At 36.9% G+C, this 12,500-nt stretch overlaps 2 protein-coding genes across 2 annotated transcripts in view; one reads left to right on the forward strand and one right to left on the reverse strand.

Annotated features, from left to right (window-relative positions):
- The window catches only part of LOC127632930 (delta-1-pyrroline-5-carboxylate dehydrogenase, mitochondrial-like), a 35,884-nt gene extending 33,617 nt beyond the window's left edge, over positions 1 to 2,267 (forward strand). Inside the window, 4 exon segments of the mRNA XM_052111775.1 lie at positions 472 to 490; positions 493 to 592; positions 789 to 907; positions 1,278 to 2,267. Of these exon segments, the coding sequence (XP_051967735.1) occupies positions 472 to 490; positions 493 to 592; positions 789 to 907; positions 1,278 to 1,390 (351 nt within the window). The 3' untranslated portion in view covers positions 1,391 to 2,267.
- Positions 2,268 to 6,190: 3,923 nt separating this feature from the next.
- On the reverse strand, positions 6,191 to 6,770 carry her2 (hairy-related 2). Its single transcript, XM_052110921.1, is given in 2 exon segments — positions 6,191 to 6,610; positions 6,714 to 6,770. Coding segments are annotated over 2 exon segments (339 nt in total). The 5' UTR covers positions 6,762 to 6,770; the 3' UTR covers positions 6,191 to 6,319.
- Positions 6,771 to 12,500: the final 5,730 nt, after the last annotated feature.

The following is a 12,500-nucleotide window of genomic DNA, read 5'->3' on the forward strand; positions in this document are numbered from 1 at the left end:
ACACACATACACATTTCAGAGCAATGAATGGGTGGACTTTTAGTTTGTTTGGATAAACCAATCTCTTCCATTTAACCTCATTTAATATTTATCTTAACAAACCACCCTCGGCTACCCGGATGAGTGATCTAGATATTTAGAGCGATTATATAATCCGTTTGCTTAAAGGAGTATTCGGGGTTAAATACAATCTGTATCAACAGCATCTGTTGCATGGACATTTTCTTTGAAATAATGTGGAAGACTTCCATTGAAGTGCTTAACTGTGAACACCTTGTTGCACAGTTTTAAAAGAAAATTAAAAATAATCTATATTTTATTATTTATTGTTAATTATTTTTTGTAGAATTTTTAAATAGATTTAAATCACCTGTTTTCATATTTCTGTATCCATTTTCTTATTATTTAGACCAAAAACATTGCAAAAGTGAAAGTCAAAATCTGTAAATGGCATTTTTTTTGCTTTTGTAGGAGATCTTTGGACCCGCCCTGGCGTTTACGCTTACTCCGAAAACAACTACAAAGAGGTCCTGCACTTAATAGACAACACGTCTCCATACGCTCTAACAGGAGCCATCTTTGCTCAAGATAAGTGAGTGTAGCACCTTTATATTGTGTCCATTATCAGCTGTTGTCCCTGATGTTGGTATGCAAAATGAGTTTCCATTAAAAGAAATCATCAGCACATTCCCAGCTTTTTAAACGTTGAACTAAGAATTTCTAAGTGCTCAATTTTGAGATCTTTAGAAAGTCTTGTTAAGAGTTCATGTGGTTGTTTCTTGTTTCAGGGCTGTTATTGATGAAGCAGGGAAGGCCTTGAGAAACGCTGCTGGAAATTATTATATCAACGACAAGTCGACGGGATCCATTGTGGCCCAGCAACCATTCGGTGGCGCCAGAGCATCAGGTGACAGAAAAATCCTTGACCAAGTAGACTAGATGAATGGAATTCACCCTTTTAAACAGGGTGTTTTGAAATATATATATATATATTCAAAACACCCTGTTTAAAAAGTATTTTTGACAACTACAGGGTTAGTGTTAAATAACTTATTTCTTAATTATTCATGTATATGCATTTACAAAAATATGAGAGCACATTTATGCTTTTTAACCCTCTGAAATGTTGCCCTAGTACTTCCTGTATGATTTTTGCTCTGAATTTTCAGTCAAAATCTTTTCCCGCCATAATCGACATTATTGAACCCAAAAGATTTTTTATGAACAACTCAAACATGTTACGACTGGTGAATTAATTTAAAAAAATATAATTTCAGGCACCAACGACAAGCCCGGTGGTCAACACTACGTCCTCCGATGGACATCTCCACAAGTCGTCAAGCAGACATATGTGCCGCTTACAGAATGGAAATATGCCTACATGGGTTAAGAGATTGTGCCAATCTTGGCAATATCTCTGACACAGAAGCTTTCCTTATGCCAGATCCCTCCATCAAGACTTGTCCTCTAATGTCCCATCTTGCCCAAGTGACTTGAATAAGGCTCACAAGGGCTGTTAGACTGTTCCAGAACAGAAAACTGCCGCCTGCAGGTGCTGCCTTGAACATAAAAACATGAGATACCTCATATGGGCAAGGAAACTGGCGGAAACGGCTCTCGAAGGTCTGAATGTATTCAAGAATCTTTGCAGATTTCCATTACCTTTTGATCTTGAGAAATTGCTGGACCCTACACCAGAGGAATTAGGAGTTAAAATATCTGACAATATCTTTTCTTTTTTTGGTATTTAATTTGTTATTATTTCACAGTGCGTTTGACAGTTTCCCAAAAGAGTATCTGAACACTTAATGCATGAGATCCTTGGCTTTTTATAACAAAATGTTCAAACCAGTGGATTTTGTTTTTTACACATTTCAAGCCAACTGATTAAAAATCAACTTGACAAGTTAAAAGTCGTATAAAAAAATGGCTCGTTAGTTCTGAGGAATGATCGGGCAGCATATGAGCGCAGATGACACTTGGTTTGATATTTTGTTATCTAATGCGATGACATTCACACATTTAAGTGTACATAGGATATGCCTTCAGAATTCACCTACATGTAATAAATCAATCTTTATATAAGTTACATGTGAGCCGTTACATTTACACAGATCTGCTGTTTGAGTTTTTGATTGAAATGATTAGAATGACATGTGCCGTCCTAATTAAATCTGTAGCATTTTAATATCATTTGCATTTAATTGTGAAGGCAAGCATGAGGATGCGCCTTCCGTTTGGTGAATAAAATGAATGATTGTAAGACAGATTTGGTTCACTGGTCGTGTGATTTGATCTTAAAGGTTCAGATATGATTGTAATTAACAATAGTTTAAGATACAAAACCGAGGCAATGGCAGCCAAGCTGTCAAGGTATTAATTCATCCTTGCCTGGTCTAAATATCCTCATGCAATCTAAACTGCAGAGAGTGCAATCTAACAATGTAGAGTGTGCCTCATTAAAGAGATGTTGTGGAAAACTGTTTCATTTGTGACATTGATAATTAACATTTTAAGAATATTTTCCATGTCAGATTTCATCATCGGCACAGCACGCGCGGGACTGTACTTGTGCAGCCTAGTTTTTCTAGAAACGTGGTATCGGCCTGAAATTTCCTGATTGGTCCACGACTAGCCTTAACGCTATACTGCCGACGCTTTGAATTTTCTAGCCTGTTTTTATTGCAGCATTGTTTTGCTGGCCTGTTATTTTAAAGTCCTCGGATTTAAGACCTCTGCATGTTCACAACTCACAGAACTAACTGTAGATCATCAGAGGCTTGAGTGAAGAGTTTAACAAACACTCAGTATATTTCATTAAGATTACAGGATCTCATTTGTAGAATTCCAAGTAAACTGACATCAATTAAAAAATGCAATCTGGATGAATGAACGTTTCTTTAAATTCTAAAACATAAAACTGACTTTTATGTGCTGCTTTCTACGTTTTGCTGCAGTTTCCTGTTGAAATGAGCATTACAACAACTATGCGTTTTGCTGATTGTGACTTTATAAACACTTATTTTTGACTCTTATCACTCACACACCCCCCCACCCCCCCTCTATGTTAGGATATCAAAACACTTTTACTTTAATGCATGATTTGAAAAACGATAAATTAACACTTTTATTACAAACCCACCTACATTTACACACTTATTCCAGTTTTATTAGCTTAGTATCTCACCTGATAGACGATAAATGTTTTGGCTCCACGACTGTAGCTCGAGTCCAGCCAAAGACACACGAAAGTGAATAAGCAGTATGAAGCAACATACAATGTTTGCTTCAGAAAATGCATAAATTTGCATTTTAAAACCCTCTTGGTTCGGTTAAGATGTTGGTACGTAAGTGTCTGTTTTGTTATACTCTTTTATCTTTCTGGACACTGTTGCTTAGGTTTAGGGTAAAGTTTTAGGTTAGGGAGGCACATTTTACTCATTAAAACCTCATCTGGTTACAACCTCATTTAGCTCCGTTTTCGCACCCCCTGCTGGACAATTCACTTGGAAACCGCAGCCAAATGTGTAATGAAGCATGTAATTTCAGTTTTGCAAAAACTTTGCAATACTCAAGTAAATGTTATGAGTTCAGGCTGAAAAGATTTGGTTGTGAAGGTGACAAATGCTCCATATTGGCTGAAACGTGATTGGAGGGGAGGGGGTTGAAAAATAAAAGGACTTGGTGAGGTCAGCCAAAAAGTAAAGCTCACAATAAAAGCAAGAATGTGGCATTAAGTGAGTAAATAGGGGTAAATTTTGAATACATGTTGACTTTAAGTTACTAAAATGAAATTTAATTACGAAATTAGGAACTGCTTGAAATGCGGATTTATCAAAATGCTCACCCTTGAATAGCAATTATAGCTTCTTACTATTTGGCCTCTCAAAGCACAAATGAAGTGCTTCAATTCACAAAGTGACAGGAGTGGGAAAGTACCCTATGATCTTGCAGGACACACTTCTCATTGCTCAAACCTAATCAGAGTTATTAGAGCTTCTGGACCAGACACACTTCTTGACACCCCAGAGTTTTCTGGCACACAGTGCCTACTGAAATACTGTACTGATTACTGAAGACTTAAGTGAATTGCCAGAGGTGTTATGGCACATCAAATCATTTCTTTAACGTCATCATGCAGTTGCTACACAAGTAAAAGCTCTCTAAGTATAGACGTTGCTTGTTCATCTGTCTTTATGTTGTAATGCTGTTTTATTTGGGTTTGGCCACCTCTGGTTCCTGACTCACACAGTAACACGTTTTGTGTGGTCTTACTGTATATGACACATCAAAGCGGCCTCAACAGGGGAGTGTGGCACACTTCAGACGGATGCTTTATGGTCACAGAGGCACACTTCTCGACACACAATAAAATCAAGAGCGTCTATGTAACGGCCTGAGAACACCGTCTCTCCTCACTCTCACGTGAGCAGTTCCTCTTTCTACTCTTTATAATATCCTTCCTCAAGCATGAGAAAATCCAAGCTGAATAATTCTCTTTGCAGTAGAGATTGGAGCATGCCATTTCCAGGCTCTGAATTGTGGTGTCTCATAAGGGGAAAGTTTGCATTGGAATGTTATTGAAATTGTCTTGAAAATGTTTCTTTTTATAACCTGTTTGGTTCTCAGTACTAAATTAGCAGTGCTATTTACTACAAGCATTCCTTACTTTACATTTTTTATTAATGATGATAACTATATGAATTATGTCCACGCTAGATTGTCCAATTGGGTGCATAATTTGAGCTGTAGTATCTATTTACTGTCAATTTCAGTAAGACTTGCAAACCTCAAACAGCTCAAATTGTTTTTTACATTTTAGAGCATTTTGTGTTTAAATCATTTTTAAGGTCTCCTGTATTAAACATCTGGCTTTTTTTTATAATTTTATTATAATAAAACTTATTTCTAATTTGAGCCTCTTATTTAACTTAACCCTCGTGCACTGTTTGGTCATTTTTGACCAAAATCGAATTTGTTTCTTCAATAAAACTGGTTTACTTTATCTGACGGGTACGAGATTTGGTGACTTTTTGTCAATTTGATATCTGAATACAAACTAAGTGGTAGAGAAAAAAAGTTACACCTGTACTGTTCCCAGTCAAAATGGACCATCATAGGAAATGAATGGGAAACACTAAATATCACAGATTATTTATTATATAAAATCTAATAAACAGCCACAATGCAGAAAAAACAGACACAGAAATGGAGGCGTGTGATTACCAAACATCAAGAGTGCAACACACATACAAACATACACACACACAAAACTGAACTGGTCAGACTATCTTGTTACAACCAGAGATAAATTAGTTTATTGCAAAAACTGACAAAAACTAACCTCAAACAAAATGCTAAACTTTGACAAAAGCAGTCTTTGATAATGTTTAGAAATATATCTAAAATGCAGAACTTGTGGCAAATCTAGAAATCATCTCCTCTTCAATCTGGGATGAATAAGTAGCTCTCTGCAGCCATCTAGTGTTTATACTTGTAATTTCATCTGGTTTTTATTTTTTGAAAAGGGACTTTCAAACGGTATAACATTTATGAGGATTGGCTCAATATTTGAGAAAATATTCATAAAAGTCCAAAGTACATTTTCAGGGTCATAAAGGTAAATAATAAAAAAAGAGGTGCACAAAATGCACAACTTTTAGAGCTTTTACAATATTTTAAATTCGAGTTGTTAAATTTCTTTCATAACTATTTTAAAAATGACACATTATTATCACTGTTTCTGGGAAAAACTGGAATGTGATTTAATGACCAATGCATAAGGGTTAATAAAGTGAACAGAGAACCACTGTTCTCATTCATCAGTTTATCTTTCTAACTCAACATGAGTCAGCTTTACACATTCTACCAATCTGATAGATCTTACACCTGTAAAAGGTTACAAATCTTGCAAAGATAAATTTCAACAGAAACATACAGAGGTGGGACATTTTTTTTTACAAAATGTTAATAATATTGAATCTTCCCACAGGTGAAGTTAAGGAATAGATATGTGCTCTCAAATGTAGGCATGGGGTAGTCTGGTGCATTCTGTGCGTCATGACAGCTGCTGTCTACAATTATATAAACTTTTACAAAACAATATGTTCTACTCGGATAGAGAAAAGTCACAATTCTCTTTTTTTCTGCTTGATGTATCTTCATAAAGAAGCTATGAAGTTCACCACGGTCTCCAAAGCATCTGGTCTCCTGAGCATTTTGAAGAAATCTGGCAGATGTCTTTGGGCGCAGACACACAATCATATTTTGTGCCACCTTTGGGTTGCTGTGTTTTGTCAAAGTTCTTTATTAAAACACGTTAGGTGGTCTTTGGCAGTTTGTTAAACAAGAGAAATCGTGCTGTCTCCTCTATAGGACACCTGGAGAACCCTTCTTCATTGCACTGTGCAGCCGGTGTGCTTGAGTTTGGCGACACCAGTGGCCGAGAGTGGCACTGCAGGTAAATGACTGCCATCTCCAGAACATCAGCCTTCTCCAGTTTTCAGCAGGGCTGCTTGGCTTTTACCTCAGCTTTGAGCAGAACTTTAAGCTGTTCGATGCATTTGTTGATACGATTTCTGCGTATCTTCTCCACCACTGGCTTCCTCAGCTGGAAAACAAAGTTTGAGATTTTGGTTAGAAGTTGGTAAAAACTCTCAAAGAAATCATTATTTCGGATTGAAAGTTATTTTTTTAATGAGGTAAATACTTACATTGGTTTTATCCTTTCCATTCTGAGTCACTTTGTGAACAGGAGCCATTCCTTTTGTTGTCTGCTGTCACTTTGGGCGTGTGCTTCCTTTGTCAAAATGTGTCCAGTTATATACACGCGGTTTGCGCGGGTGTCCCGCGTGTAGTGGTGGGAAGTTCGGATCATTTTACTGACTCGGATCTTTGAGTCTCGTTCAGCAAAATGAACGAATCTTTTTTCGAGTCATTTCGTTCATTTCAGCAGAATATAATTAAATGTCATGTTAAATAGCCCAAAACATCAAGTAGTCTACTTACGAAAATGTTGATTCAATTTGAAATAAATAAATAAATAAATACAAATAAACTATAGGGTAATGCAGCCAAAGCCAATTTATAAGAAACCGAAATGTTAATTTATTAATTGGGTCTTAAGTTTAAGCTATTGCAGTTAGTTCACCTCACCTCCTTTTTCTCCGCCTCTTGTGTCATCGGGTTCGAACTTCAAAACATTAAAAATACTTAGTTGTCGATGTCGACTCGTCAGTGTCTGTGTGTGGGCCGTGTGGTGTGACACAGCAGCCAATGCACTCACTGACTGCATGCACATGCAGCATACCGGTCCGGATCCGGAAAGATAAATGATTAGTTCAAGTCTCGACTCTCGAGTCTTCGGGTTTGGGTTCGGCCGGGTCCGAGTCTTTCGTTCTTCCTGTCAGTCCCATAGAGACTATGCTGTCAGTACCGGAAAGAGAAATGATTAGTTCGTCTCTTCGGTTCGAGTCGTTCGTTCTTCAAGTCAGACTCACAAACCCATAGCACTATGCAGAGTCAGAATTGATTAGTTCATCTTTCGAGTCTGAGTCCTTCGTTCTTTTGTCACGTGACAGCCCTATTAAATACTTAACCTAGTTCATAATTCACATCATTCTTACAAACATGTTGTAGTTAGTTTTTTTATTTGATTTTTACTTTTACAGTTACATGTTACGTTTCTGGTCTCAAATTGTATCTTTTTTCATATGTATTTGTGAATTTGTCATGAAGATTCTTTTCTATAACATTGAATGTAGTAATGTAGAATGTAGTATTCATGCATTTTTCCATTCACTATGTTTTTTAGCCCATAAAAAAAATCACCTAAAAAGTCTACGAGTTGTTTTGTGAAAAGTCACAGTATATAACTTAAATATGCAGTTATTTAATAAACCTATGAAACCTACACCTTTGTAACATAGCTTATTACAACACTGTACACACTATATTGACTGGATGTTTATTGTTTGTTTATTTTTTGCCAACAATGCTTTAAAAAAAATTGGATAACTATCCAAAAAGGAATTAAATAAAAATAAATAAAAAATAAATAAGAATGAAAAGGACACTATAAAGCCACAGAGTAACCATATAACTTAAATCACAATATGCAAAATGCATAGTGCTATGGGTTTGTGAGTCTGACTTGAAGAACGAACGACTCGAAACCGAAGAGATGAACTAATCATTTCTCTTTCCGGTACTGACAGCATAGTCTCTATGGGACTGACAGGAAGAACGAAAGTCTCGGACCCGGCCGAACCCGAAGACTCGCGAAAGATGAACTAATCATTTATGACTTCATGTACCTTATGCGATGTTGCGCGCATGCGCGGTCAACACAAAATGAACGAATCACTCTCTGAGACAACTCGGTAGTCCCGAGTCATATTAAAGATTTGTTCAAAATGAACGAATCGTTCATGAACGACACATCACTACCCGCGTGTCTTCTAGACTGTTTCCCACACTTTTGGGCCAATCGGGTAGCGGCTGTGGCTTCAATGGTGGAAGTTTGAATTAGCCTGATCCCTGGATTGATTTAGCAGGAAAACAATAGAGGTGCGCGCAAACAGGTGGAAAGTGTGCGCGTTCGCACGCTGTAAATGGGAAGCGTGAAATTGCGGACGTGCACGAGCCTTTGACAGCGAGCCTGACTGTTCCGGCGGGAAAGTAGTGACTGAAAAAAACACAAATAAATAATATATATATATACACACACACACACTACCGTTCAAAAGTTTAGGGTCTCTTACTCGTTCTTTATTTTTTATTTTATTTAATTTTTTCACATATTAGATTAATAGTAAAGTCATCACAACTATGGAACAATAGAAATGGAAATATGGGAATTATGTTGTGACAAAATAAATCAAAACTGTGTTATATTTTAGCATCTTTAAAGTAGTCACACTCAAGCAACTTCTTGAAGTATCACCCTGGGATGCTTTTTAAACAGTAAAGAAGGAGTTCCCATCTATGTTGGGCACTTAGTGGCTGCTTTTCTTAATTATTCTGTCCATTTCAAAAACTTTTTTTTTAAATACAATTTTTGTTTTATAATGAAATAAATGAATATGGTGGCACAATTATATTTTGTCTACAAAACTAATTTCAAAAAGCACACCCCTTCAGATCAAAAGATTTTTAAGAACATGAGAAACTTTTCAGTCAAGTCAAGTGACCCCAAACTTTTGACCGCTAGTGTGTATATATAATCCACGATAAAGCACTTACAATGGAAGTCTTCCACATTTGTTCAAAATTATTTTCCATGCAAAATGTCATCAAGCAGCGGGTGAATAGAGATTATAAGAACTTTTTAAGCATTTAAAATCTCTTTCAGAAAAGATGTTCAACATTAATTTGACACTATTTTAAGAATGACCAAACGCTTAGCCATTAAATAATATTCATAATCATAGTCAATATTCTTTGTTTTTATTTGTTTTAGTATTTTTAGATTGTGTATATGTTGTAATGTCAATTTACATATTGTGTGTTATTATTGCTGACTATTCATATTTAGAATAGCCCATGATCATAATTACCACATGCTTTCTGTTGCATATATTCCGCCTTATGTTATCATGTGATGAGATTGAAAGAACATGTACCCCATTATGTTACAGGCTAACAATAACCAACTGCTTAGTAATTAATTAAAACATTAATTTACTCACACAATCAATTTATTTATGTATTTGTGTTGTATTTATTTTGATTTGTAAATGCTGGCTGTCTATTATATAATAGTTATTAACCACATGCTTTCTGTCACATATTATCATGCGATGAGCTGAGACTGCAAGAACTTTTACACATTTCCCACTCAAACTCTTTGCAAAAACATTTCTGAAAATTTACCAAAATCATTATTTTACAGATTAACAATGACCAAACCCTCAGCCTTTAATTAACACATATTCATAATCAGTATTAATTTATTGTATAAAATATCAAATGATTTGTATGCATTTTTTCTTTCTTTTTTGTACAGGTGAAACTCGAAAAATTAGAATATCGTGCAAAAGTTCATTAATTTCAGTAATTCAACTTAAAAGGTGAAACTAATATATTATATAGACTCATTACAAGCAAAGTAAGATATTTCAAGCCTTTATTTGATATAATTTTGATGATTATGGCTTACAGCTTATGAAAACCCCAAATTCAGAATCTCAGAAAATTAGAATATTGTGAAAAGGTTCAGTATTGTAGGCTCAAAGTGTCACACTCTAATCAGCTAAACACCTGCAAAGGGTTCCTGAGCCTTTAAATGGTCTCTCAGTCTGGTTCAGTTGAATTCACAATCATGGGGAAGACTGCTGACCTGACAGTTGTGCAGAAAACCATTATTGACACCCTCCACAAGGAGGGAAAGCCTCAAAAGGTAATTGCAAAAGAAGTTGGATGTTCTCAAAGTGCTGTATCAAAGCACATTAATAGAAAGTTAAGTGGAAGGGAAAAGTGTGGAAGAAAAAGGTGCACAAGCAGCAGGGATGACCGTAGCCTGGAGAGGATTGTCAGGAAAAGGCCATTCAAATGTGTGGGGAGCTTCACAAGGAGTGGACTGAGGCTGGAGTTACTGCATCAAGAGCCACCACACACAGACGGGTCCTGGACATGGGCTTCAAATGTCAAACGTCTTAACTGGGCTAAAGAAAAAAGAACTGGTCTGTTGCTCAGTGGTCCAAAGTCCTCTTTTCTGATGAGAGCAAATTTTGCATCTCATTTGGAAACCAAGGTCCCAGAGTCTGGAGGAAGAATGGAGAGGCACACAATCCAAGATGCTTGAAGTCCAGTGTGAAGTTTCCACAGTCTGTGTTGGTTTGGGGAGCCATGTCATCGGCTGGTGTTGGTCCACTGTGCTTTATTAAGTCCAGAGTCAACGCAGCCGTCTACCGGGACATTTTAGAGCACTTCATGCTTCCTTCAGCAGACAAGCTTTATGGAGATGCTGACTTCATTTTCCAGCAGGACTTGGCACCTGCCCACACTGCCAAAAGTACCAAAACCTGGTTCAATGACCATGGTATTACTGTGCTTGATTGGCCAGCAAACTCGCCTGACCTGAACCCCATAGAGAATCTATGGGGCATTGCCAAGAGAAAGATGAGAGACATGAGACCAAACAATGCAGAAGAGCTGAAGGCCGCTATTGAAGCATCTTGGTCTTCCATAACACCTCAGCAGTGCCACAGGCTGATAGCATCCATGCCACGCCGCATTGAGGCAGTAATTAATGCAAAAGGGGCCCAAACCAAGTACTGAGTACATATGCATGATTATACTTTTTCAGCGGGCCGACATTTCTGTATTTAAAATCCTTTTTTTTATTGATTTCATGTAATATTCTAATTTTCTGAGATTCTGAATTTGGGGTTTTCATAAGCTGTAAGCCATAATCATCAAAATTATATCAAATAAAGGCTTGAAATATCTTACTTTGCTTGTAATGAGTCTATATAATATATTAGTTTCACCTTTTAAGTTCAATTACTGAAATTAGTGAACTTTTGCACGATATTCTAATTTTTCGAGTTTCACCTGTATTTTATGTTACAATGTCATTTTACATTGTGAGTATTAATGCTGGCTATGCAGCTTGATTTATTTATTTACATAGGTTTTCTGCCATATGATATGTCACTTTACATTTTTGCTGAAGTAGTATGTCATGGCATTTAAGTGTGTCCCTTTAGGATGAATTATTCTGTTAATCATTCCTCAACATATCCCCAGGGGAACTGGTAGCTTCATTGAGAGACCATTACTAATGCGGTGGGGAGTGCGGCACACTTCTATTGGGCCCCATTGAAAGCTGCTGTGGGAAAGTTGGGACAACACGGGCTCCAGGATTAGACTTTGAAGAGCTGAAAGGCGCAGCTGGCTCCTGTGTACTGGAAACTGTGGTCAGCAAAGCCCGGTGCTGACAGGCATCTTGTAGAGCTTTTCATATGTAAGGTTCATGCTCAGTTCACTTTACTCACTCATGCTGCAATAAATTGTATTGGGTAACTTTATGATTACTTTAAACCAATTAGCCGTACTTTTCAAAAAAGATGTAATATGTTGACATACTGTGCGCACTGATTTCAGTGTTGCACCTTCATTAATCAATATGCAAGCATGTTATCAATCAAAATGCAGGTTTTTCTCTTTGTTTTTTCCCCCCAAATTTCCATCTGACCCTTTTTTTTATTAAAGTTGAAAAATGGCACTTAAGTTGATTTTTATAAACACCAAAATATGATTCCTTTATTCTAGCAACTGATATATGATCAAGTGCATCTTTTATTCCCTGAGCATATCGAGTATTCTATGGCTATCAGGAGGTGCTGTGGTTTGGTTAACCCCAAATTCTGTTCCCACACCAATTCTCAACTCCCGCCAAAACCGACTGGTAAAGCCACAATGCGTTCCATCCCACCCTGCAAAAGGGGCTTTGAAAGTGGGCGCCACTCTTCTCTTTCTTTCTCACACACATACAG

This window comes from Xyrauchen texanus, chromosome 39, assembly GCF_025860055.1.
Source record: "Xyrauchen texanus isolate HMW12.3.18 chromosome 39, RBS_HiC_50CHRs, whole genome shotgun sequence".
Classification (NCBI taxonomy): Eukaryota; Metazoa; Chordata; class Actinopteri; order Cypriniformes; family Catostomidae; genus Xyrauchen; species Xyrauchen texanus.